We start from the raw sequence: 23,257 nt of genomic DNA, 5'->3' as shown, positions 1-23,257 counted from the left end.
TAATTTCTTAATTGCTATTTTTTGGGGAAACGATGACTTCTCCCATACTACAGTTTTCTTTTACCAATATCTACGAGTATGGCTGGTAAGTTTATTAGCAGAAGAAAAATAACTAATAGCTAACGAGAATAGACTTTAACACTCTGGCTACTCAATTTACTCAGTTTTATTATGAAACCTTCGACACCGATCGTTCTCAACTCTCAACTTTATACGTAAGTGTACCACCAAAAGAAAAGTCAAGTCGGATTTATTTGTAGAAGGAAAGTAACTAACGATCTATACAAAGCGTGATGAGTCCATGTTGAGCTTTGAGGGCGCTCAACTCCTAGGTGCTAAGAATATTGTTGAAAAGCTTGTGGTATGCAAAATTGATAACCGAACTGTTCAAGAAAAAGCTAACATTGATTTACAGAGCCTTCCTTTCCAACGTGTTCAACACCGTATCTCTACTTTGGATGCACAACCCTCTGGTGCTAACGGCTCTGTTGTTGTTATGGTTACTGGTGAACTCTTGGTAAGTTGAAAAAGAAACTTTGAGTCTTGTATATACATTTTGGGATATATGAGTTGAATACTCAAAAATAAGATTTAACTAACCTACATACTAGTTGGATGAGGAACAAATTGCACAACGCTACAGCCAAGTTTTCCACCTTGTTAACAACGCCGGTAATTACTTTGTTTTGAACGACCTTTTCCGTCTCAATTATGGTTAGATAGAGAAATTTAAGTTGGCTTTTTATAAACATTTTTAATCATTTTCGGGTCATGAATTTATCTTTTCCTTTAAATAAGAAAAGCTTCAGTGAATTTTCAAAGACAAGAGACGCGTATTAAACCTTTTTTTTTACTAATCGAAGACATAAAAGAACAAAACATTTTTGGGTGAGCAAAAACCTGTAATATGAAAGTCTATTTAAAAATATCATAAACCTGGAAAGACGATATACTCAATCCAATGTGCATTTTTGGAGGAAGAAAGAACCCCTAAGTAGAACGTTCCGGTTTTCTAGTTAGATCTTTATTAGCATTTTGCTAGCTATCTTACAAAAAAAAATCACTTACCTTTCTAATGATACCACAGAAATGCATTTAAAGAGGTTAGCATATGAAGCCTTCCATAGTCGAATGCATCCGTCATCGCCAGAAGTACTTAAAATTGTACCAGTAACATTAAACTGACATCTCCAAACTTGGCATTTATGGTTATCATATTCACCAATCAATTCTACCTTTATGGGCTCTTCAGTAGTCTCTGAAGGAGACTCATATTCGAGAGAATTCGTTTGGTTTGGCTGCAAAGGGATCGAAACTTTAAAAATGCGCACGTTTCCGTCCTTGCAGGCTGTGGCTAGTAAATGATAGAGGCGTCCCATAGAAGGTGCCCATGCAATGTCACGGACGAGGCTAGTATGTCCAGATAAGGAAGCAATCTGCTTCCACTTTGCGCTAGCATTTTGGGTGTACAAGTAAGCTTTGTCCATACAACCAACGGCGATGCATTGAGTACGCCAACGAGAAGGGCACCAGCTTACACAAAAGGAAGGTTGTTCATTACGGGAAGGAGGAGAAGGAAGCAATTTAATCTCATCCATCAAAGTCCAAGAAGAAAGATTTTCAGGCTCAAGTGCTTCATAAATCCGCAAGGTAGCATCTGCTGAAATCGCTGCGAGCTTACAACCATGCTGAATAGGACAAAAGCTTATATCTAAAACTGCGCTTCTAGCATCCATCAGTTTAGCAACCTCGACCCATGTTTTCGTATTCGATACTCCTTTTTGTTCCTCGTAAACTCTAACACCTCTGTCTAAACTACAGACAGCCAGGACTTGACCAAATTCCGGATGTGCCCATTCGATTCTCATAAGACTTGCATCTCCAGCCCTCCACTCAGATGCGATTTTCCAATTCCCGCTATCTTCATCAGAATCGTAGACTTTTACTCGTTGGTCTGCGGAACATGAAGCCATCCTTCGACCGTAGAAATCTACACGTTGTGTTAGGTATAAAATTCCATGCTAGAGATCTTTCACCTACCATAGGAAACATCATTAATTAAGTCTTTATGATTAGTGGGAATCGTCGTTGATTCTACCTTATCCATGGTTAAACTTGATATTGGGATTATGGATGGTAGTTGGGAGTGAATTGAGCTTACTCTTCATAATCCTAAACAGCTACGTAAAAAAAGACACGAATTTTATAATGGAACATACAAAATAAAAATTAAAAGGAACGTATTTATCATGCATAAGAATACCTAGAAACGAACAGAGAATTTGCAACGAGGGCACAACTTTTGAATGCTTTTGTTAGAGGACCTTACTTAGTGTTTGCTAGTGTAATATTCTCGCATTCTTTATGGTCTACTAAACACGGTTTAATTAATTTCTTCAATGAATGTTCTTTGTTTATTCATAGAAAAATCATTTTTATGGGTGTAGGATTTGAACGTTTGTTTGGCATACAAGTAACATTTTTAGCCCAAGTAACAGTGATAAACAAGCTTATGATTTCAGTACATCTGCTTGCTTGTCAACAACAAAACACAATGGATGAGGAATACGACGTAATTGTATTAGGAACAGGGCTTACAGAATGTATATTGAGTGGCTTACTGAGTATTGACGGGAAGAAAGTCCTACATATTGATAGAAATGACTACTATGGAGCGTATGTAAATGCATGGATACATACCTTAGTATGAAAAAGGTGAACAAAGAAACTAACAGGAAATATACAGAGATTCTGCTAGCTTGAATTTAAGTCAACTGTACGCTATGTTTCGCCCTGGTGAAGAACGACCAGAAAACCTTGGCCGTGATCGAGACTGGTGCGTAGATTTGGTTCCCAAATTTCTGATGGCCAACGGAGATTTGACAAATATCTTGGTTTATACCGATGTTACTCGCTATATTGAGTTTAAGCAGATTGCTGGCAGCTATGTATACCGAGATGGAAGAATAGCAAAAGTACCAGGTAATGAGATAGAAGCGTTGAAGAGCCCACTGATGAGTTTATTTGAGAAGCGCCGAGCCAAAAAGTTTTTGGAGTGGGTAAGCAACTATCGCGAAGAAGATCCTAGTACACATAAAGATATCAATTTGGACCGTGATACAATGGAGACAGTGTACAAAAAGTTTGGCCTTCAGTCAGGTACCCAGGATTTTATTGGACATGCTATGGCGCTTTATTTAGATGAATCATATATCAAGAAGCCTGCACGTGAAACACGAGACCGTATTCTATTGTATGCCTCTTCGATCGCCAAATTTGGCAAATCCCCTTATATTTATCCTATGTATGGTCTTGGCGAGCTTCCTCAGGGTTTTGCTCGATTGAGCGCGATTTATGGCGGAACATACATGCTTGGTCAACCGGTTGATGGGATCGAGTATGATGGAAACGGTGTTGCAGTTGGAGTTCGCAGTGGAGAACAAGTTGCCAAGGCGAAGCAAGTCGTTGGTGATCCTTCGTATTTCCGAGAAAAGGTACGCTGCATTGGAAGACTGGTGCGTGCCATTTGTATTTTAGACCACCCTATTCCTAATACAGACAATTTGGATTCAGTGCAGATTATTATTCCTCAGAATCAAGTCAAGAGAAAGCACGATATTTATATTGCATGTATTTCGTCTGTACATAATGTATGTCCTAAAGGCTACTATTTGGCCATTATTTCTACCATTGTGGAAACTGCCAATCCTTTATCTGAAATTGCACCAGGCTTGAAATTATTGGGGCCTGTTGTGGAGTCATTCTCTCGGGTGCAAGAATTGTACGAGCCTATGGAAGATGGTACCAAGGATCAATGCTTTATCACAAAGAGTGTCGATGCTACTTCGCACTTTGAAACGATGGCTCGCGATGTTCGTGATATTTATAAGCGTATGACAGGCAATGATTTAGTATTGAAGAAGAGAGAAACCGCCGAAGTGTCTTAAAAATGATGTTGATGAGTATACAGAGGAGAAAAGACGACAAAGTAGATAGTCACGGGTCTACACGATGATGATGTTGAGTACAAGAATTGCATTCACGATATAAGAAATCAATTATAAGATTCTTTGATAAATGTATTATTTTTCAATACAGCGTATACTATAGCGTATTTCTTTTGTTAATAGATACATCAAAAGATGATTGCTTTTTCTAAACCGTAGCGCTACTGAAGGGTTTCTTGATATACAGAAGGAATCCAACTATGCCTGCTATGCTTGGTTGCTGCTACCTTACATAATGCACTTTTCAGTGCAAATATTAACGATAATATTAACTTTTTTTTTGTTTACGTCGTTATGACCCTTAGCAATATTCCGGTTTATTATCGAAAATTCCAAATTCATTAGGCGTACAATTTGTAATCTATCATACAACCAGTTGCCGAAAACACCTACCTTCAAGCCCGTTATGAACCTGTCAACCTTTTTCACATTGCTATGACCTCCGTTTCTCTACTGGCTGTACAAAGACTACTGGTATATGCTTGGCTTTAGGACCCAGCACTGCTAATGCAGATGTAGATGCACCTCTTTTCAGTAATTTCGATAGTACAAAGCGTTGGATCATGCTAATTTTAGTACTGCTGAACAGTGTAGCGGTCATGGAGGTCAGGCATAATATACAACCGGGCTTGATGGTCAGTGGGCATAGTTGTGTCAATAACATAACAAATGTCAATATGTTGAACACGCACTTGGACTAGCTCATGTAGGACTTTCAACAGGCTCACTTTAGAATGAATCTGTTTATTACGCCATAGGTATCACTACAGTAGTAACAGATGTACAGTTCCTAAGTAATCTTACTGGGTTCGGTAAGCGGTGGAATGCTCATAATGCACCTCTAGGAGCATGGTTTACTCAGCGACAAGCGGTCGGTAAAGGTCTATGGGACCAGGATTGGTGTCCGGCTAGTGGGTGTCTATCTCTTCCACTTATTCTTCTATTAGCCTACTTTCCACGCAACCATAATCATAGTTCACAGCTTGATCTTCTGATCCTGGGTTATATTTTGAAGTTGCCAACGTATTTGCTGGTAACCTGGGTGTAACCTCAACTAAAGAGTTCTCACAAAACGGAGACTGGACTGTTTCTATACTACCTAACTCTGTGGAGAAAATCTGGACACATAAAAGCACGGCATGGCAGAATTTACAAAAGCCGAATTGTGTACATCGCCATTACGGCTCCAATTGTCTAAACTGCAAACAATGGAGTCCATATATCCACAGTGGCACACTCTCTACTATTCCATATAAGACAGAGCTCAGAACGGGTCGCGGATATGTACGCTGCTAGATTAGCCCTGTTAAGATCGGCAGTGCTGTAGTATTAGGCAAATAGTGTCAACACATGTATAGGATGCAATAGACTTAACTTGATAGGTTTGTTCGGTATGAGAGGTGGATTTACCGCCGTCGAGATGGGCGGCCATAAAGCGTAAATCTGGCGGAGAAAATAAAACAAGAATGGAAGAAGTCTTGTAATATCATATAAATAAAACAATCGTAAACTAACAATATGTACTTAAGAGAATTTAAGAGATCGAACAGACGGCGATGACTTTTAGGATATTTAGCTTCGGTTTTTCCTACGATCTCGAGATAATCACCTTTTGGTACTGTCAAAGGCACATACGAAATTCAGTAACGATAAAATATAAAAAAAATGGTTTCGAACAGGTTTATTTCAACGAACGATGAAGATCTTGGTTAACTCCTCTTTATCAAACAAGGCACCTCGAGGAACAATAGTATCTGTTGACTTATGCAGATGGTTCAAAGAGTTATACGAGGAACTAAGCAAAAGGCTCTATTGTTTCTGATTCACCCTGTGACCCTCCGAAGAGAACCCCTTGAAAACAATATGAACATGGGGATCATATAAAAGCCGTTTTAGCAGTAAATAATTAAATTCGCTTTAAAAACAACGGAAAATATACAAAGAATAGTTTCCGAAAATTTAAACCATCAAAAGGTCCTAGCTTTTCAGATCGCCCTAAAATGAAAGGAAAGAATGACTAGATGATAGAAACAAACCCAAAGAAGATATATTCATCTCTTCTATTAACGAGATTGGTGTATATGAGTTTCCAAGACGCCGCGAGATCCCAATATCAAGTTGTAAAAATAGAAAACCTCAATGTCAACTTTGCATTTATAGAAACAGGCACCAACATGTTAATATTAAGAGAAGATTTTGCAAGCTGAAAACACAAAATCAAGGAATGAATTATTAAACAAAAGTACTATGAACTACTAAGAAACATATTACGATGACTATGTCAAGGAAGTGGAAAGTAGTTTCGCTTAAGCAAGAATAAGAAAAATTAACAAGGGGAAAAAAATTCTATTTTCAAAGACGAAAAGCATCGCTAAGGAAATATTTACAGGGTAGGGTCTAAGAGGTAGCAACTCGAGAAACAACACATGCGCATGACCCATTAGGGTTTCCGTGCAAAAGTGAGCTCATTCAACTCAACCAGAACCAAATTGTATTCACGCATGATTGAAAATGGAATTAGCAAATAGTAGGATATATGGCTTTGGGATAAGCGAGGATTTTGATGGAAGTGAAGGAGAGGATGAAGAGGATGAATTTCAAGAAGAATTGCAATTCTCGTTGAACTTGGGAAATTTGGCGACACCGTTCTTGGGCAAGGATCATGAATATGATAGTGGATTTGGACTAAATGACAGTATTTCGCTTGACGAAAATCAATTCGCAGTTTTGGATGGCATCAATGATGGACTCGGGTTTGGATCGGAATTGGATACCGGGATTGTGAATGAAAAGACTTTTTTGGACGGCGACAATGATTTGCATGCGATTGCAAAGAACCATAGTAAGCAATTAGACGATGGAAAAATAAATTGGAAAACTAGTCATACGCCTGAAAATAGTACCGGGTTAACTGAATCTTTCCCTGAAAAATCCGAGTCAAGCACGGCCGAGCCTCAGCCCATAAAGACCAACGGATTCAAGGACCAGGAAGGATCTAGGGCAGTCAAAGAGGAGGCTATGAGTTTAGAAGATCTAAAATTTTTACATAAAGAAGACTTATTAAAAGAACGCCGAAAATCCGCGTCTTTCGTAAACAATGCTCGTAAGAACTCCGAAACGTATCCCGAGAAAGAAGCTGTCGTATCGGATGCTGGCGAAAGCTTTGGAAGCTCTGATGACGACGAGGATGTTGCTGAAGAAGATTTAGTTAGTGCATCCTGGGTGGATAACCTCGATATTGATATGGCATCGTTCAACAGTCATCGTAACGAGTCATATTTTCCTGATCATGTCAACATGGATGATCGCTCGGATGATGAATTTTTGCTTGGTCTTTTGAGTTCTGACTCGAGCGTTGAAAATTTAAATGATGATGAGCGCGACGATGTGGACCTAATTGGATGGGAATGTTTTTTCGATGACTCTTCTGACGAATTAGATCCTTTGACTAGAAATTCCCGTGGTGCTACTCAGCGTCGGCATTCCTTTTCTACAAGTCGTCCTCAAGACGACGGCGACACAACGGACGAAGAACTACCTCAGCTTTGTGAGCCCAAGCTTTCTAGATCTATCTCTTTGCAAGAAGCCCCTTCTAATACTTCCTCCACCATTCACGACCCCCTCACTTCTGCTTTTTCTGACTCTCCCTTCTCTCAGGTTTCTTCTATTCCCACTGCAGCTACTGGATTAGAACTTCCTCACTCCAATGAGACTTCATTGGTTAAAGATACTTCTTATTCTGAAAACCATGATAACATAAACGGTCCCATTCTTGCTAGTTTTGTTGACACGTCTGCTGAACTGAATGACGTTCCTTCCTTTGAATTGGATCCGAAATTGGATTTTTCTCAGCCTAAACCCCCTGTTTTAGGTACGTGGAAAAGTGAACCAAATCATTTATTTGGTTTTATCGACGGAAAGCATTCCCACTCTCTTTATGAAGACAAGTTTAACGCATCCAAAAAAGGCGATGTGGAGCCTCTCGCCCCCGCAAGATCGTCAAACAGCACCGGAGGTGCTGAAGAACCATCTTTGGATGATATCCTTGATACATCGCTTCTACAAGCTGCCACGACTAATAATGATACTAAACCTGAAGAATCTGTAACCAACCAAGAGGACCATCTACTGAGTCGCTGGGAGAGAATTCCCATTGGTACTTTCCGACGGAATCAGTACATAAAATCTATGGCTCGGAAAGATGAACTAATTCGTGATGAATGGTGCACGTTGGCTATCAAAACTCGTGAAAAGCGCAGACATAAGCAACGCTCGGCTACCCTAAACAATGTAAGCTCGATTGCTGCAAAACCAAAGCATTCTCGCAAAGCTCGTCGCGCGCTTAAGAAAAAAGCAAAAAAAATTACATATCGACAATTGCATTCAGATTTCCAAAGCACTTTAGAAGATGATCGAACTGATGGCTCTTATTTTGATAACGACTATGAAACTGTTGGTTTAGGTCTTGGTCCTGAGTTATCTCCGCTTTTTGAAGTCCTGGAATCTACTGGGTATTAAACTTAATTTTGGGTTATTTTGGGTTATTTTACTTAATACATTTGTTCATTTTTGCTACTGTAACTTTTTGTGAAAGTTGCTTTAGTAATGCAACTGTTGTTTTAACTTATAGATTGACTTGATGTACATCATTCTGTGTGAGAATAAAACATCGTCTTTCTGTTTTACTATCGGGTATATGATGCATATTCGAGTTTTCTCGTTTATGGTTCCACAATTTTTCTTTGAAAGGGAAACGAAGAAAATTAACCGAGTTGTCTATTTGTATCCTGATTTGTCTTATTTTTGTTGTTCAGTTTGTTATTTGTTCTCTATCTATCGAGGTCTGGCTGGTTTTAACTATATTTAATGCTTATGAAAATGTGCGTATTTCTGTTTGTTTCTATCATTCCTTCAGCTTAATTGAAAATGCTTAAACAAAGTTGATCAAAATAGATCGCTTATATTATCTATATATTCTTTGAAAAATATTTATGCTTTTTTTTTGTATTTATTCGCTTCTCGATATGTCGCCGACGCAATCTTTGGGACTTATTCTAACTTCTGTAATTGTGAATGGTAATTCATATAGCTGCTTCTCGTCCTGAGTAGAGTCAATTATTCTAAAGCATTTGTCTTCTTGGCCTTTGAATTGATATATGGTTTCGAAGGCGCGTAAGTTAAACCGAAATGCAATTAGTGCTTTAACTGATAATACCGTCCAGTTTTGGTGAAACTGAAGAACAACATGTTCATTGCCTTCACTACACGAAACGCATACATCTCGTATAATATTGTCTTTGATTACACCAGGTTTTTTATCGATTTTCTGAATCCGATAAAATTCTGGTTCTGACAAACCGTGTTTTTTCCAGATGTATCGCCAAATGGGCTCTATGTTATCCAATGTATCAGCCTTAGAAATTTCATTTTCTAAAACAAATTTACGAATGCAAGAGGAATAATAAATTTCAGAATCTTCGCGTTCACTCTTGCTTATAGAAACATCATTAAGCTTCATTAGGCTAGGGAGGCGAGCAATAACAAGCATTCTAGTCTCATCAGTCTTATCGTGGAGTTTTGAAAGAGAAAGCCGAAGCTCTTTCAGAGACTTTAGTGTCTGTAAGAGAGCAATTTGATCCCAGGAATTGATGTTGTTTCCTGATATATCTAGGAAAGATAAGTACTGCATGTTTTCTAAAGGTAAGATATTAAGATCGGAAATATTATTAAAGGAAATATTCAGCCATTTTGTTCTGTAATCCGTTAGTTTTGCACCGTTCATAAAATTGTATTACCTTTCAAACACAGGAAAAGAAGTAAGATCAGCTGTTACTAAATGAGTATTATATGATAGACTAAGAGTCTCAGTTGACATCAAACAGCAATTTGAGTTTAATTCAACATCATTATAGTCCAAGAAAAGTTCGTTAAGACAAGGGAATGCCTTCTGTATCCATCCAAGTTCCTCTGATCGAATGCTACAATCTCTTAAAAATAGGCTCGATACTTGAGGATTAGAGAACTTAGGATTAAATTCATCCAAAGATAGGTATTTATTTTTACTGGAGTAGTTAGCTTACTGAATAGTTGCTAGTTTCGTACTCCAAAATCAATTGGTTCAAACTCGGCAGCTGACTGCATAAGAATAGTACATCATTCATAGAATTAAGTAAGTTACTTGATAGGTTAAGTTTTTGGACTCCTATACTTGGGTTAGTCGAGTTTAAGTGTCACTTTCCGTATACCTGACAAAATGGAACCATGATCAACTTCAGTATCAACTGAGGAGATCTGCAAGTTTTCTAAAATGACTATTTTTAGTCTCTGAAAGTCCGCTTGCAAGCTTTTGATGTCCTGAAATCCGCAAAATTCAATTTGCTTCCCATTCTTCAAGTTTAACGACGAAATTAATGGTGAAGAATTGCCATACTTTTCGTATAAAGCATCTAGAAAAGATTTTTTTCTGTCAAATGGAAATTCTTTTGAGCAATAGAGGCTTCGATTTTTTACAATACTGCAGGGTTAAACAGACTTTCATAATATCAAAGCATACATAGGTAATTTGTGACGCCAGCATTTTTTTACGAAAGTTTTTGGATCGACATTCTTGTCTAAAATAATTTTGAAATCACTATCCTCTTGATGTTCTAGTACAAGAACAATACGCGTGCCTAAGATACTGGCGTATTCTGAAGCCGAAATACTTTTCATCTTTACTTTGTTAATAAATGCTAAAGAAGTGATATTCGTGGAAATTTTCTCTTCATACCTTTTTAATTGCCAATTAAAAGTTTCAAGGATTTTGGCATGGTGGAAATGGATCTTGGTTAATCCATATCGAAAGCTTCAATATATGTTTAAAATCAGCCTTGGGTTAATTGAATATATAAAGCTTCAGATTTATATAGACAATTACATTTAACTAGCCTTTTCGGAACAGAAATTACTATGCATAATCCTTTCATGTCTAAAAAACAGTTACAAACATAAGACATGGCTTAATACTTAATTCAATCAAACAAATCACAATACAGATTAAAAATGAAATGATATTAGTATTTTTAATGAAAGCAAGCATGAAAACAAGGGCTATTAACATTTGATTAAAAAAAATCCAAAAGTGTTTATAGAGTAAACTCGACAATGGTTATTTTTATAATTGTTTTTCAAGTACAGGAGGAGAAACTTCCGTCTCTTGAGATTTCAGCCATTTTATGGTCTCGCAATTATTCTCAAGTTGAGCATGATGAAGAATCTCCCGTAATAAATTTGAAGGGTAAGGTCCTTCAGCAGAACACGCTTTTAGAAATTTTATTGCTCGACTTGAATCATATTTGGAACAAAAAGCTTTTAGTAAGGTTTTAGAGGCATCGGGGTTCGTAATCATGTCATTCCATATATCATCTTTAGGATGTCCGGCGATGTTTAAGTATTTTAGAATCCATTCGTTCCCCCTTTTCCTAAAGCAATAGCAAAAAAATAAAATCGGGCTTTTTGGCCTCAATATGTGTGGGAATTCCCGATACAGTACATGAGAAAGGTGAGTATGACAGCTCTTTAATAAGATGCTATTAACATAACGTTTTTGTTTTTCATCTAAAATAGGGTTTTTCTCCAAGAAGGCTTTAAACAGTTTGTAATAGGTTACATCCTTCGGCATTTGACCATAGCATTTCAAAACTTTCACGTATAATTCTTCTGGTATTTCCCTTGTACACGTAAGAAGAGAAGTGTTAAGCTCCAAAAATAGGTCCATATCCTTTGTAAAGGTAACATAATCTATTATTGGAAGCAGAACATCATATCTTCGGTGTTCAATCATCGACTGGATGTTTGGGAGAGTAGATAAGACGGCTTGAAATTCCTGAAGTTTTTTAACTCGAAGTAATTTCGACAATAAAGAAGCTTTAACCTCAAGGAACCGACTGTTATTGGGGATATTTTTTACTGAATACATAAACAAGGAAACAGTATCTCTTAGGTTTATCGTTTTAGGTTCCCCTTTCAATAACAGGTTAAGAATCCTTAAATTAGAAACTTGTCCCTCTTTACAAGCTGAAATAAGCCATTCACTAAGAGCTTGATAATTCCCGCTATAAAGAATGGAAAGCAAAGAGGAATCTGAGAAGTTCTTAGGTAACTCAGGGTTTGAAAAAAGGGAAGGATCCCTTTTGAATGATAATATTCTTGCCCATTCTTCTTCTTTTATCCGCATGTTTTCGGGTAGACAGCGATCAATAGAATTGGCTGAAGGAATGAATCCTTTATGTAGCGCGTAAGATTGAAGAATAGAGTAAAAAAATATTTCAATGCTTTTATAAAGATCATTATTCGGTTGAAGAACAGAACGTGAAGCATTTCTTAATAAATTTAAGAACTGCTGATATTGAGACCCATGCTGCCAGTAGACAGTAGAAAAGGAGCGATCAGAAGATAGGAATAGAAGGCAATTGACGCATGCATGAATAAACTTATTCGGGTCTTCTTGACCTTTGTCGGTCAATAGTTTACAATACTTAAATAAGTCATTCAATATGTTTTCTGTAACCTTGGATGAACGAGAATAGTCAGGATCTAAACAAGCTACTTTTTGAAAATATTCAAAAATTATTTTCGCTTCTTCTTCGAATTCTTGTTGTAAGAGAATGAATACTGTCTGGCTTTCTGAAAAGAATTCAATTAAGCGCAAATACAAAGCTTCATTAGCTTCATAAATATTATAAAAAGGATTTAAATAGCCGATACAATCATTGTATAGCTTTGATATGGATAGTTCCAAAGTTTCACGGCTTCTACCTTGATTTTCAGAGACATTAACAAACGAGCTATTAGAGACTCCATTCTTCCTGAAGTGTTTGTAAGGTGATATATTATTCGGATACCAATGATAATCATTTATGAACCTGGCATTTCCTCCTCGAAATCCTAACACATTCAACGCCCTTTGATACACATAATTGCAAGCAAGATTTGTTGTTATGCCGCAAGAAATGACCGATTTTGACGTCCGTAGAAGATAATTTTTATGTCTGTTTACTGTAATTGACACCATAAATAAGATACATCCTATATGAAAGGGAAAGAGCTATGGAAATACTGATTAATGAGATGTAGGCTAGGAGTAGTGCAATAAAGCACAACAAAATGTGATGAGAAATGCATTCTAAATTATATATATCTTTTATATTTTCAAAATAATACATAAATAATAAAAGAATGTCTTAATTCACAGTTGCTAAGTCAAAGTTTACATACTTAGTTCAGCATGTTTGATACTAAAAGGATTAATAAAACTATCAACTTGACTCTGGATATAAAGTAAAAGTAATTCAATATTATATATAAAATCATTGATTTTTTTTGAATCTAATTTTTACATCCTAATCTCCATTGAAACTTAAAAATCCGGTCATCAATAGTACTCTATAATAATCTTTTGTGTGGATGCTGTTGGCCCAATTCCAGGCGCTAGTAAGGCGACCGTCGATACAGCTACCAGCCTATATATGGTTAGCATAACTCAAATGCAGCCAGTGTATATTGTTCAGAACATTATTATACCGAACACAAACAAAGTTACTTACATCAAACCAGTTGTCTGCGCCAGAACCGTCAAAACCAAAGCGCATGAAATCTGTTAACACCATTTTTTTTAAATATTCCTTTCCACCAAAAGCAGTGTTTATATAGCGGAGTAAAGCCTGGTCATGTAGAGAGTCAAGTTCCTCAAATAGTAAAACAAGTGGAGTAAGGATACGTGGTACTTGCATATACTTATCAATAAACAACAAAGCATTTGGGACAGCCGTGTCACCCAAATGAATTGTTGAGTCGCCGATCCATGAGCCGGCTTGTTTCTGAGCTCTGCTCAAAATACGTTCCATAGCAATTCGAATGTTAGGACACGCCTGTATCCTGTGAACACCTTGATTATTATTGACCAACTCGTACCGGACATCTGGATTTGTCAACTCTAAATCACTCAAGGCCCATAAGGAGAAGATTTCACCCATAATTAATAGCCACAAGTTAAGACTTTGAAGTACATAATGGTATTGCTTGTAATGATTATGTTGCAAACGAGAACCGTTGGCGGCATCGATAGCCAAACTAAATTCATCATCCACGGTATCGGCGGAAAAGTTTTGTTTAACCATATCTATCAATTTAGCAACCGGATCTCGGTTAAATCGAAGGTAGCTATTACTATCCGCTAAGGAATATAAGCACCAGCGGATTTGATCCTTCGTTATGGTTGAGCTCGCGTGCCTTTTTGCAATAGTTTCTACCGCACGCTCTTTTGCTTTAATATCTTTTTGAATAGCAGATCTTGCCCGACCGCCTGCTACAATTTCCATAGTAGCAACCGTAATGTAAGGATCCTCAAGCGCCTTCAAAGCTTTTCGTTCTTTCAAAAATTCGTAAACAGTTAAAATTGGCTTAAATAGATTGAACCCTAGATTTTCCTGAATTTCTGGACACATGGAATCCTGAACAAAGTACATAAGTTTACCATAGGAAGTACCTAACCGATTGGGATTCAAGACCTTGTACCGACGGCCTATTTCAAAGACATCTTGGAAAAAGCTCGCATACTTTTCAAACTCTCTGTTTTCTAATAACTCCTGCCCAGCCTTATAGTCATAGGCTACCATAATTCCTGCTAATACAGAGGTAATGCCTTTTAATTGCTGAGCAGTCCGCTTAGCTTTAGACGAAAATTGTAAGGTATCGACAGTATCCGTGTAATCGCATACATCCAAACTGATTCATTAGTGAATTAATAGAAAAAGTAGCAGATATACGTACGCAGCAACCAATAAATGAAGTAGTCTTCTCTCTTGGTATTCTAGCCGTACAGGTATAACTTTACTGCGCTGCGACATGAAAGAAGGAGCATTTTCAGTAGCTACATCTTTATCCTGTATATTTTCAGGTAAAATAGATGATAAGTATAGCTCTCGTAACTCTTCTGTGTTCATAGTCTAACAAAAATTATTGCGATTCTTAACAAAAAGGGACAACATAAAGTACAAAAAGGTATAGATAATTAAAGTTTTTAGTAACTTCAGACTTTTATTTTTTAGCTGATAGGCGTATATGTTTTTCTAGTGGGCGTCCAAACACTTTCTGAATTGATGGTGAAGAAATTGCAGTGGTACACTGACGACTTGCAGAAGAAACCATAGTGAGGTATACTCATCATGGAACTAAAAACTTTTATTTTTATTAAATACAAATTGAAACTTTGTACGCATATAAACTATTTTTGAATTTTACATTTCATACTCTAAGTAAGACCTTAAAGAAGATGACAAGTTAAACTAGGCATTTGTGAGAATTCGTGAAAGAATGGAATATATTAAATAAGAACGAAAGGAACCCGAAATAAAGTACAAAAACTAGAAAACATGATCAATGTCAACACAAAAGTATAGCCAAATTATAGAAAACATGCCATCAAAAGAAATATCAGTAAATATGAATGCAATAAAAAGAAGGGAATGTAAGTTGCACAAAACCATCATAAAATACTGCGTTTCATTCAAATAGTTGAGTATGAATGATTCAAAATTGAAAAGTCAAACTTTCTGTCTCTCTGCAAGCAATAAAGCACCGGACTTCTGAGAGAATGCATTGCGAAGATCATCTGCGTTACACATAGGTAAGAAATCATTTGTGGCTTCGTCTCTATAAACCAATTTGTACCATTGGAAACCCAACTTTGCTTTCAGTTTATCAATAAATGCTTCGTAAGCTATATCCGAGGCAATTCGCAAGGCAAATGTCTCATCTCCAGAACGAATTTTTACCTTCTGGAACATCGGGGTAGTATTATTATGACCGTTCCCGGAAACAGGCGTATTGGGGGCAGTAAGGCTTTTTGCCTTTTGTGATTCTAAAAATATGAACGGGCGCTCTACAACACGAGGCATAGAACTGGTAGGATGAGAAGCATCAACGTCACCTTCCATAGGTAAAAAGAACTTTTTTATATAATCACTCTCCAACAGATGAGAAGGAAGTCGACAAAGTTCTTTTACATAGACATCAAGATCCAAAGCTCGTTGAGATGAAATCAATTCATTCACATCATCTACAGGGCCAGGCATGTAGGGAATGATACGACGAGCTTGTCCATGACCAGCTTCGCTGGGGAATGCATCAAGTAATGTCAGTTGAAGATGATAAAAGTCTTCGTAATAACGGCAAAGGTTTCGATGTCGGCCATCACTCATTACTGCACGTACCAAGTACCAAAATTGATTATTATGAGCAAAATACGCTTCCACCATTGCAGCAATTACATAAGGAACATTAAAATGAGAAATAGTGTTTGATGAAGCAGAGGATATGTATTGACCATCGCTAATATTGTTTGATGGACTAAGTTTCGAAGAGCTTACGTATGAAGAAGGCGTTGAAAAAGGTGATGACTCCTTCACTGGATCAGTTAAGGTACTTTTAGATTCGAATCCAACTGAAGATGAGGAGTCTTCCAATGGAGACTGAAAAGTCCCTAAAGGGATGCTGCTTTTTTTGTAATCAGCGGCAGCACGTTTCCAATCTTCTACTCGTGGAATGCAAGAGGTACGCAAAATAGCTTCGCTGATATGTTTGATCACGGCACCTGTCTTTAAATCTCGTAATTGAATAAATGTGAGAGGAATAAGACCTGGTCCACCTAGTCTACCGATTGGCTTTGCGACCAACCACTCGTGATTAGAGCGAGCAATAATAATAATTGTTTCACCGGCTTTAGCATCTAGTTCATCTGCCCTTTCTGCAACAAAATCGAACTGCACAATACCAAAAAGAGGCTGAGTAGAAGTTTGCAAATCATTTAAAGAAATCCGAGGAGAATTTGTAGAGTTGGTTAGATCCACGAAATTCCCAGTGGATTCACTACCGCTGCTATTTCTCATAGAACTTGCATTTTTCCCAATTTCTTCGAAGTGAGAAACAGGGACAAATCCATGTGTTCCTGCGGCCGGATTACAGACCTCATACCAGAGTTGGTCATTTTCACGACCAATTACATGGAAAAAATCTCCTTTTGTAAAAGATATTTCAGAAGCTTTTCGTGCTGTGTAATCATACAAAGCCCGTATGACCTTTCTAGGGGGTTCAATGGAAAACGGATCTTTATTCGAAATGCGACTATGGCTTTTCCAAGAACGTCGAATCTGGAGTCCAGGTTAGTGAAAAAAATACGAAAATTAAAAACAACAACCAAAAAAAGATAATACCTTCACCATGAATAGACTGACGATGATTGTGCCCGTGTTCAATTAACAAAGGGTTTATTGAATAGATATTACGTTTAGCAGAAATAAAAAAGAAAAATTATATAAAGATTAGAGAAAAGGAATCCGTGGGAAGAAATATATTTGAGTAAGGGTATTTGAGAAAGTCTCTAATTAAAGAATGACTGACTGTATTACCTGAACAAACAAAGGAAAAAGTAGATAACAAAAAGAATGACGAGGGAAAGAATGTTCTGAGTGACTTCAAGGGGATATGTCAAAAAAAGGAAAGAAAGAAAAAGGAAATATAAGTTGCTAAATTCCTTTGGTTCTTAATTTGACCACCGTGAAAGAGAGCTAAAAGAATGAACCGTAAAAAAGAGAGATAAAAACGCTGAAACGTAAAAGCAACGAAAACCTTTCTTATTTTTACTTTGCTCTTCTTTTTTTTTTTAACAAAGCTATAAAAATAGCTTGTCTCCTTGCTTTTAAAGGCGAAAAGGCAAAGAAAGAAGGGTTGAAACGCGACACGTACTGGAGAAATCACCGTTATCCCTAATACAAGACCTAGTAATGTTCCTTCATGTTACCCTGGACGTTGTTACTTAACAATGTGCTTTGACGGTTGCAGCCATTGTTTTCGGTCATTGTAATATAATCCTACAGACCTGTTGGGCAATATATCAGTCAAAGTTACCTCTGAATGCACAAATGGTTTCGAAAGAAAATCAATAAAAATCAGTTTCGCAAAGAAAGAATTTCTCTTCTTACCAATCCTTTGCTCTTCATGAACCCACTTCCCGTTCAACATGTTCGCTAACTAAAAGTTTAGATTTAAGTAACAATGATAGCTTGTTCCAGGGATGTATACTTGTTTACTATTCTACCGGGGAGAGAAAAAAAAAAGTTTATACCATTCAGTCTCTCAAACTAGGCAGTATCTCAATATCATTATATTGGTCAAATGGGATCCTTGCGACAAGCCTAGGAGGCACCGACGGAATGCTGTTATTGAATCAAAAAGTGTCTCAACGGCATTTCTCCACGGCTCAACGGCAACACGTCTGTTTACGTTATAAAGCACGGGAGCAGCAACTTTCGATACCTTGTTTAATTGAAGCTCACGAAATTTCAATACTTTGATTATCTCATTCCATGTTTGTTTTTCATACTATGCAGCCAAACTATGAAAATAAAATAAAATGAAATAAACATATATCATTCATTGCATTATATTACCATCGTCGTTCCTGAAAAGGTATGCTGGTTCGTCAATGCGCCAACTTGGATAAAAAGTTGCACATAAGGGATGCGAAAAGGTTGTTTATGGTAACAGAGCAGGTATGAAACGAAAGGGAAACCCCGCGATTAATCATTACTTTCCACACTTGCAAGATTCACATTGGCATTTGCTGTCACCACTCTTGCAACCACAGTTACCCTTGCATGCTTCACAAGAGCATTGGTTTTGGCAAGTGCAAGCTTTTCCACTGCCACATCCACAGTTTTTATTGTCCATTATTAAATTTATAATATAATCCTACTCAATAGTTAGTAATTCTCCAAATCATGGGTATCATCTACCAAAGGAATATTACCTTTTAAGCTTAGTAAAAATTGCTTGGTTAAAGAAAGAGATTGAGGCAAGGGGTCTTATATAATTTTTCTTTGTTGTTTGAATCATACATAAGGGGGTGGCGGTCCTGGATTCTATGGTTCCAAAGAATAACAAATAGATCTACATTTATGTAAACGGAAAATCCTTCGCCTGACCGCTGTTGTCTTTTTTCATAGCATTGCTTTGTGAGACATATTTCTTACATTGTTTAGATCTTAATTCAACTTATAAAACCAAACTTGTTCGTCCGTTTTATTGCTAAAACCGGGTTTGTTCAGGGGCTTTCCTTTGGCACATGTACAAAATACACATAATGATTTGCACGAAGATCTGCAGCTGCAAGAACGCTGTTACATCACAGCAGATGGTTTCGTGGTCTAACGTGACGTTTGTTATCGTTCGCCGCTCTGGGTTAAATCAAATTATCGTGATGGAACATTCTAACGTTTCCTCGCCTATATGACGTTGATACCCATGGTGAAAGTAGTATAGCGAGGCTGTCTTATGCTTCTTTATTTACCTTTCATTACGCATACTAAAAAGTATTATAAGCTTGGATAACGGTTTCACTAGTGTTTGCAATAAGGAAAAAGGAGCATCCTTTGGGCTCATTATTTACTTTCTTAGGATCCTAGCTGCGTTTTTCGCTCAGGATTGTCTTTTGGTTTGGTTTTTTACTTTTTAGTAGCAGTCTATGGCTGCTGAATCTACATAAAAAATGATGAAAGAAATAGTTGTTCCCAAAGGGTGTGAATGGCGTTTTGAAGTTGAGGAACCAGGAATTCAAATTCGGGTATGTGTTGAGTCAACGATCTTTCTCAAAAGTTCGTAAATAATAAGAGGTATTCTTCCTCTTTTATGCCTTTTTCTTTTCTTGAGAGTTTTTTTTGTTATTCTGATGTCTTCGTCAACCATAGATGACTAACCTTTGTCGATTAGCTTGCAAATGGAAATGCTGAGTATTTTGGTACAGAACTCGCTTTGGGTCCTCCATATAAATTTGAACAAGTCAAAGGAGCAATCTTTACTTGGCAGGGATGTACTTTAGAAGTAGAAGGAGAACCCTCTGTGGAGTATGTCGCTGAAGAAACTCCTATGTGTACATATTTAAATCTGCATTTTGCTTTGGAAAATATACGCAAAAAAGCTGAGGACGATGCTTCGGTCGATCCCTCTATTTCAGGTCCTAGGGTCTGTCTTATTGGACCCAAAAGCTCTGGCAAAACGAGCGTTATGAAAATCTTAGAATCATATGCATTAAGGCAATCTCGACATCCCGTTTGTGTTAACCTTGATCCTAGTCAACCCATGGTTGCTCTGCCAGGCTCCATATCCGCTTTTCATAATGCCACCATTTTGGACATCCAAGAAGCAACTGGTTTCGGTGCTAGTATGTCCACCGGCCCTACTCATATTCTTGCCAAGTCTCCTCTGGTATACAACTATGGATTGGATAGTCCATATGATAATCCCAAACTATATAAATCTTGCTGCTCTCGTTTAGCACTTGCTGTTAATTCACGAATGACTCAAAGCTCAGATGCATCTGTGTCTGGTTGCCTTGTTGACACCTGTTCTTTACAAGAGAATTATGAACGCTACCAGGGTACTCTTCATTCTATTATTACTGATTTCCGTATCAATATTGTCCTTGTACTGGGCTCTGAGCGATTGTACAGCACTATAAAGCGCAATTATAGTGATGCCTCTTGGCTTTCTGTCGTCAAGCTTCCGTCGAGTGGAGGATGTATTGACAGAGAACCGGAATGGATTGCAAAATGGCAATCCAAATGTTTAAAACAATATTTCTATGGAGATGAACGAATGCCTCTTTCACCACTTTCGATAATCGTCGATTCCACCCAACTAGTAGTTTATCGCGTGCTGGAAGCATCAGAAAGCGGCCCGAAATCTTCGGTGCTCCCAATTGGCTTTGAAGAAGAAACTGGTCAAGCAGACAAACAAGGTTCCTATATGTCTTTAGCTCTTAGTGGGAAGGGTCAATATTTAGAAAGGATCACGACTGAAGCAATGACAATTCTACAAAATTCAATTTTGGCAATTTCGAGCGTGAATGAAGATGAAAATGAAACTGCAATTATAGATTCTTGTATACTTGGATATGTCTTCGTCACCGACGTGGACGATGTAAAAAACAGAATGACCCTTCTTTCTCCTGTACCAGATCGACTCCCAAGTAATGCTTTGATTATGGGAACATGCAAATGGCAGGAGTAAAACTGTTTTATAACTTTAAAAAATATCTTATTCCGCTCTTTACTTATACTAACAGTTTTAGAGGTTAATTATTTTATATGATCAAAGTTAATTAAGTAACATTGAATTCCCACTTTTGAACAGTCAGTGCTTACTATATAGTAGAAATAGATTCATCTATTGCAAAGAAAGAAGTAGTAAATGTTAATGAATGAAAGCAATCCTATTATACAAATCAATAGTAAGGGAAATTTCAAACGCAATACGCTAAAAGTAAAGCATTTTGTATAGAAAACAAAAATTAAGAAAGAGGTATTTAGAGAAAGTATTCCGCTGCCCTCGCAGCAGGTTCAACGTAAGGGTTCTCTTGGTTAGGGGCTGCGTCAAAAACATTGAAAAACTTTGACTTATCCGTATCAATTTGAAGGATACTAGCTAAGTTGGCACAACGATAGCAATAATTAGGAGCTGACCAAACAGTTGATAGCTTTTCTTCAAACAGAATTTGATATCCCTCACTGCAAAGTTGATGAGCTCGTAAAATATGATCCATATTGTTCTCGTGAAGAAATTTAGAAACTATTATTTCACCGAATGAATATCCTGCGCCTCTAGGAGATAAAGAAAACTCTTGGATACTTGGATCTGGATCCGACCATACCAGATCAGCCATGGCTCCTTCATGAGGAAACTCTCGGAATCGATCAAGTACTACAATTTGATCAATATGTTGAATACTAGGCGAAAGTCCACCGTGGACGCAAAAAATACTATCATCGATTGTAGCTGCTAGTGTTAAGAAATCAAATATGTCTGTAATTTGCTTCCAAACGTTTGCAGAGCCATATTTTCTAAGACATTCTGAATAGAAACCGTATGTTTGCGTAATTCCTCTAGATTCATGGTTACCTCTAAGCAGGGTAATTCTTTTTGGATATCTTAGCTTTAGACACAATAGCAAAGTGATCGTTTCTATACTATAATACCCACGATCAACATAGTCACCTATAATTATTAGCAAAGAACATGAATATAGATTTCTTCTGAAAAGCTTTCATAGGTGCCGCTCAGCTAAGGAGATACATACCCAGGAATATATAGTTCGTGAATGGGCAAGGACCACCAATCCGAAAGATCTCTAACAAATCTTCAAACTGACTTTGTCGAAGTTAGCAGTCATGCTCATAATTGGGCTTTTACACAGATTTTTATTATCGGTACAACTTACCCATGAATGTCGCCAACTACAGTAATCGGCGTAGAAAGACGGACAACGTTACTTTCTTGAATCAATAATTCTTTAACCAAACTACAGAGGTATGCAATCACCGGTTCTGCAATAATTTGCTTTTTGTAAAGCCTCTCAATTATTTCGTCCAAATCAAGCATTTCGAATCAACAAGACGCAGAATATTAAATATAAAATTAAGCATTAATAAACAAATGGAAAAAGGAAGGTCGCGCAAGATTTTCAGCCTATCAGGCAAAGAAAGCGGTTGAAGTTAACAATATCCTTAATAAATAAAAACGTTCAAGAAAAAATTAAAAAAATACATAAAAACCTCCTATATTTAATCCAAATAGTCGCATCAAATTCAAATATACAATCGTTTCAGCATGCGGAGGATGTATAAACAGACATGAAGTGACATTGTTACTTTCCTTGGGATCTGTCACTCAAAAGGAAGTCAAGCTATTTATAGTCTGTTGTCCATTTGACAGGCATACCTAATTATAAATGGACATGCTGTTTTAATATACCCCTAATTAAGTCGTTTACTAAAAGTGCTAAAAAATATCGTTATAAATTATTAGTGTAATATGATATCGTGCTAATTGCATAATGTAATGCAATGTGTCACGGACAATTCCTTTCGAGTGTACCGCCTTAATGAAGCACTAACTTAAGAACAAGTAGACTAACGACGGCGATAGTGATGAAATAAGAAAGATTATCAACAGACACGGCACTCCTGATCGGTGAAAACACCCAACAGATGATACTAGTGAAAGCCATCATTGATATATGATAAGATTTTAGAACCAATTTAGTATGTTGTGGTGGTCTTTGGAGATGTTTGAAGTCTTTCTCTTGGATGCTTTGTGCTCCCACATTCGTGGAGACTTCCTTCTTCAGAGAGAATGGTCTTTAAAAGCTAGATTTAACT

The 23,257-nt window shown here is 37.2% G+C and overlaps 11 protein-coding genes across 11 annotated transcripts; 4 read left to right on the top strand and 7 right to left on the bottom strand.

The window, feature by feature from the left end:
• Positions 1 to 24: 24 nt before the first annotated feature.
• On the top strand, positions 25 to 829 carry SPOG_00287 (nuclear transport factor Nxt2). Its single transcript, XM_013167796.1, has 5 exons — positions 25 to 85; positions 133 to 215; positions 290 to 361; positions 416 to 517; positions 612 to 829. The coding sequence occupies exons 1-5, from the start codon at positions 79 to 81 to the stop codon at positions 717 to 719; spliced, it is 372 nt and encodes a 123-aa protein (XP_013023250.1). The 5' UTR covers positions 25 to 78; the 3' UTR covers positions 720 to 829.
• Positions 543 to 2,430, bottom strand: SPOG_00286 (nucleoporin Seh1). Its single transcript, XM_013167795.1, has 3 exons — positions 2,041 to 2,430; positions 1,069 to 1,990; positions 543 to 1,012 (listed from the first exon to the last, which is right to left on the bottom strand). The coding sequence occupies exons 1-3, from the start codon at positions 2,105 to 2,107 to the stop codon at positions 991 to 993; spliced, it is 1,011 nt and encodes a 336-aa protein (XP_013023249.1). The 5' UTR covers positions 2,108 to 2,430; the 3' UTR covers positions 543 to 990.
• Positions 2,431 to 2,539: 109 nt separating this feature from the next.
• Positions 2,540 to 4,293, top strand: SPOG_00285 (GDP dissociation inhibitor Gdi1). Its single transcript, XM_013167794.1, has 2 exons — positions 2,540 to 2,676; positions 2,747 to 4,293. Exons 1-2 carry the CDS (start codon positions 2,555 to 2,557, stop codon positions 3,945 to 3,947), a joined length of 1,323 nt encoding a protein of 440 aa, XP_013023248.1. The 5' UTR covers positions 2,540 to 2,554; the 3' UTR covers positions 3,948 to 4,293.
• A 2,225-nt stretch (positions 4,294 to 6,518) lies between these two features.
• On the top strand, positions 6,519 to 8,525 carry SPOG_00284 (TOR signaling pathway transcriptional corepressor Crf1; the record flags this gene model as incomplete). Its single annotated transcript, XM_013167793.1, has 2 exons — positions 6,519 to 7,878; positions 7,975 to 8,525. The coding sequence occupies 2 exons, from the start codon at positions 6,519 to 6,521 to the stop codon at positions 8,523 to 8,525; spliced, it is 1,911 nt and encodes a 636-aa protein (XP_013023247.1).
• Positions 8,526 to 8,889: 364 nt separating this feature from the next.
• On the bottom strand, positions 8,890 to 10,828 carry SPOG_00283 (tubulin specific chaperone cofactor E). The gene is made up of 6 exons (XM_013167792.1): positions 10,777 to 10,828; positions 10,561 to 10,718; positions 10,253 to 10,521; positions 10,110 to 10,209; positions 9,803 to 10,069; positions 8,890 to 9,760 (listed from the first exon to the last, which is right to left on the bottom strand). Exons 2-6 carry the CDS (start codon positions 10,716 to 10,718, stop codon positions 9,016 to 9,018), a joined length of 1,539 nt encoding a protein of 512 aa, XP_013023246.1. The 5' UTR covers positions 10,777 to 10,828; the 3' UTR covers positions 8,890 to 9,015.
• A 215-nt stretch (positions 10,829 to 11,043) lies between these two features.
• On the bottom strand, positions 11,044 to 13,153 carry SPOG_00282 (uncharacterized protein). Its single transcript, XM_013167791.1, has one exon. The coding sequence runs from the start codon at positions 13,057 to 13,059 to the stop codon at positions 11,161 to 11,163; it is 1,899 nt and encodes a 632-aa protein (XP_013023245.1). The 5' UTR covers positions 13,060 to 13,153; the 3' UTR covers positions 11,044 to 11,160.
• Positions 13,154 to 13,273: 120 nt separating this feature from the next.
• Positions 13,274 to 15,196, bottom strand: SPOG_00281 (DUF2009 protein). The gene is made up of 3 exons (XM_013167790.1): positions 14,817 to 15,196; positions 13,592 to 14,771; positions 13,274 to 13,507 (listed from the first exon to the last, which is right to left on the bottom strand). Exons 1-3 carry the CDS (start codon positions 14,987 to 14,989, stop codon positions 13,388 to 13,390), a joined length of 1,473 nt encoding a protein of 490 aa, XP_013023244.1. The 5' UTR covers positions 14,990 to 15,196; the 3' UTR covers positions 13,274 to 13,387.
• A 118-nt stretch (positions 15,197 to 15,314) lies between these two features.
• Positions 15,315 to 17,846, bottom strand: SPOG_00280 (scaffold protein Scd2). The gene is made up of 2 exons (XM_013167789.1): positions 17,258 to 17,846; positions 15,315 to 17,194 (listed from the first exon to the last, which is right to left on the bottom strand). Exons 1-2 carry the CDS (start codon positions 17,264 to 17,266, stop codon positions 15,590 to 15,592), a joined length of 1,614 nt encoding a protein of 537 aa, XP_013023243.1. The 5' UTR covers positions 17,267 to 17,846; the 3' UTR covers positions 15,315 to 15,589.
• A 508-nt stretch (positions 17,847 to 18,354) lies between these two features.
• On the bottom strand, positions 18,355 to 19,193 carry SPOG_00279 (uncharacterized protein). Its single transcript, XM_013167788.1, has 2 exons — positions 18,853 to 19,193; positions 18,355 to 18,794 (listed from the first exon to the last, which is right to left on the bottom strand). Exon 2 carries the CDS (start codon positions 18,771 to 18,773, stop codon positions 18,630 to 18,632), a length of 144 nt encoding a protein of 47 aa, XP_013023242.1. The 5' UTR covers positions 18,774 to 18,794; positions 18,853 to 19,193; the 3' UTR covers positions 18,355 to 18,629.
• A 208-nt stretch (positions 19,194 to 19,401) lies between these two features.
• SPOG_00278 (mRNA cleavage and polyadenylation specificity factor complex subunit) lies at positions 19,402 to 21,315 on the top strand. The gene is made up of 2 exons (XM_013167787.1): positions 19,402 to 19,665; positions 19,812 to 21,315. The coding sequence occupies exons 1-2, from the start codon at positions 19,591 to 19,593 to the stop codon at positions 21,108 to 21,110; spliced, it is 1,374 nt and encodes a 457-aa protein (XP_013023241.1). The 5' UTR covers positions 19,402 to 19,590; the 3' UTR covers positions 21,111 to 21,315.
• On the bottom strand, positions 21,143 to 22,714 carry SPOG_00277 (protein phosphatase type 2A). The gene is made up of 3 exons (XM_013167786.1): positions 22,318 to 22,714; positions 22,177 to 22,247; positions 21,143 to 22,094 (listed from the first exon to the last, which is right to left on the bottom strand). Exons 1-3 carry the CDS (start codon positions 22,476 to 22,478, stop codon positions 21,406 to 21,408), a joined length of 921 nt encoding a protein of 306 aa, XP_013023240.1. The 5' UTR covers positions 22,479 to 22,714; the 3' UTR covers positions 21,143 to 21,405.
• Positions 22,715 to 23,257: the final 543 nt, after the last annotated feature.

The sequence above is a fragment of the Schizosaccharomyces cryophilus genome (assembly GCF_000004155.1).
Source record: "Schizosaccharomyces cryophilus OY26 unplaced genomic scaffold supercont4.3, whole genome shotgun sequence".
In the NCBI taxonomy this organism is placed as follows: domain Eukaryota; kingdom Fungi; phylum Ascomycota; class Schizosaccharomycetes; order Schizosaccharomycetales; family Schizosaccharomycetaceae; genus Schizosaccharomyces; species Schizosaccharomyces cryophilus.
This window is presented reverse-complemented; position numbering and strand designations above follow the sequence as displayed.

Coding starts and splice junctions, on each gene's coding strand:
- SPOG_00287 (XM_013167796.1), top strand. Junction 362..415: donor ATATTGTTGAAAAGCTTGTG/GTATGCAAAATT, acceptor ATTGATTTACAG/AGCCTTCCTTTCCAACGTGT. Junction 518..611: donor TGGTTACTGGTGAACTCTTG/GTAAGTTGAAAA, acceptor CCTACATACTAG/TTGGATGAGGAACAAATTGC.
- SPOG_00286 (XM_013167795.1), bottom strand. CDS start 2,107: ATGGATAAGGTAGAATCAACGACGATTCCCACTAATCATAAAGACTTA. Junction 1,991..2,040: donor AATTAATGATGTTTCCTATG/GTAGGTGAAAGA, acceptor CACAACGTGTAG/ATTTCTACGGTCGAAGGATG. Junction 1,013..1,068: donor TCTGTGGTATCATTAGAAAG/GTAAGTGATTTT, acceptor AGATCTAACTAG/AAAACCGGAACGTTCTACTT.
- SPOG_00285 (XM_013167794.1), top strand. CDS start 2,555: ATGGATGAGGAATACGACGTAATTGTATTAGGAACAGGGCTTACAGAA. Junction 2,677..2,746: donor AGAAATGACTACTATGGAGC/GTATGTAAATGC, acceptor GGAAATATACAG/AGATTCTGCTAGCTTGAATT.
- SPOG_00283 (XM_013167792.1), bottom strand. CDS start 10,718: ATGAAAAGTATTTCGGCTTCAGAATACGCCAGTATCTTAGGCACGCGT. Junction 10,070..10,109: donor TTGAACCAATTGATTTTGGA/GTACGAAACTAG, acceptor TAACTACTCCAG/TAAAAATAAATACCTATCTT. Junction 9,761..9,802: donor TCTTTTCCTGTGTTTGAAAG/GTAATACAATTT, acceptor AACGGATTACAG/AACAAAATGGCTGAATATTT.
- SPOG_00282 (XM_013167791.1), bottom strand. CDS start 13,059: ATGGTGTCAATTACAGTAAACAGACATAAAAATTATCTTCTACGGACG.
- SPOG_00281 (XM_013167790.1), bottom strand. CDS start 14,989: ATGAACACAGAAGAGTTACGAGAGCTATACTTATCATCTATTTTACCT. Junction 14,772..14,816: donor CTTCATTTATTGGTTGCTGC/GTACGTATATCT, acceptor CTAATGAATCAG/TTTGGATGTATGCGATTACA. Junction 13,508..13,591: donor GCGCAGACAACTGGTTTGAT/GTAAGTAACTTT, acceptor AACCATATATAG/GCTGGTAGCTGTATCGACGG.
- SPOG_00279 (XM_013167788.1), bottom strand. CDS start 18,773: ATGGACAATAAAAACTGTGGATGTGGCAGTGGAAAAGCTTGCACTTGC.
- SPOG_00278 (XM_013167787.1), top strand. CDS start 19,591: ATGATGAAAGAAATAGTTGTTCCCAAAGGGTGTGAATGGCGTTTTGAA. Junction 19,666..19,811: donor AACCAGGAATTCAAATTCGG/GTATGTGTTGAG, acceptor TTTGTCGATTAG/CTTGCAAATGGAAATGCTGA.
- SPOG_00277 (XM_013167786.1), bottom strand. CDS start 22,478: ATGCTTGATTTGGACGAAATAATTGAGAGGCTTTACAAAAAGCAAATT. Junction 22,248..22,317: donor GTAGTTGGCGACATTCATGG/GTAAGTTGTACC, acceptor ACTTCGACAAAG/TCAGTTTGAAGATTTGTTAG. Junction 22,095..22,176: donor CACGAACTATATATTCCTGG/GTATGTATCTCC, acceptor TAATAATTATAG/GTGACTATGTTGATCGTGGG.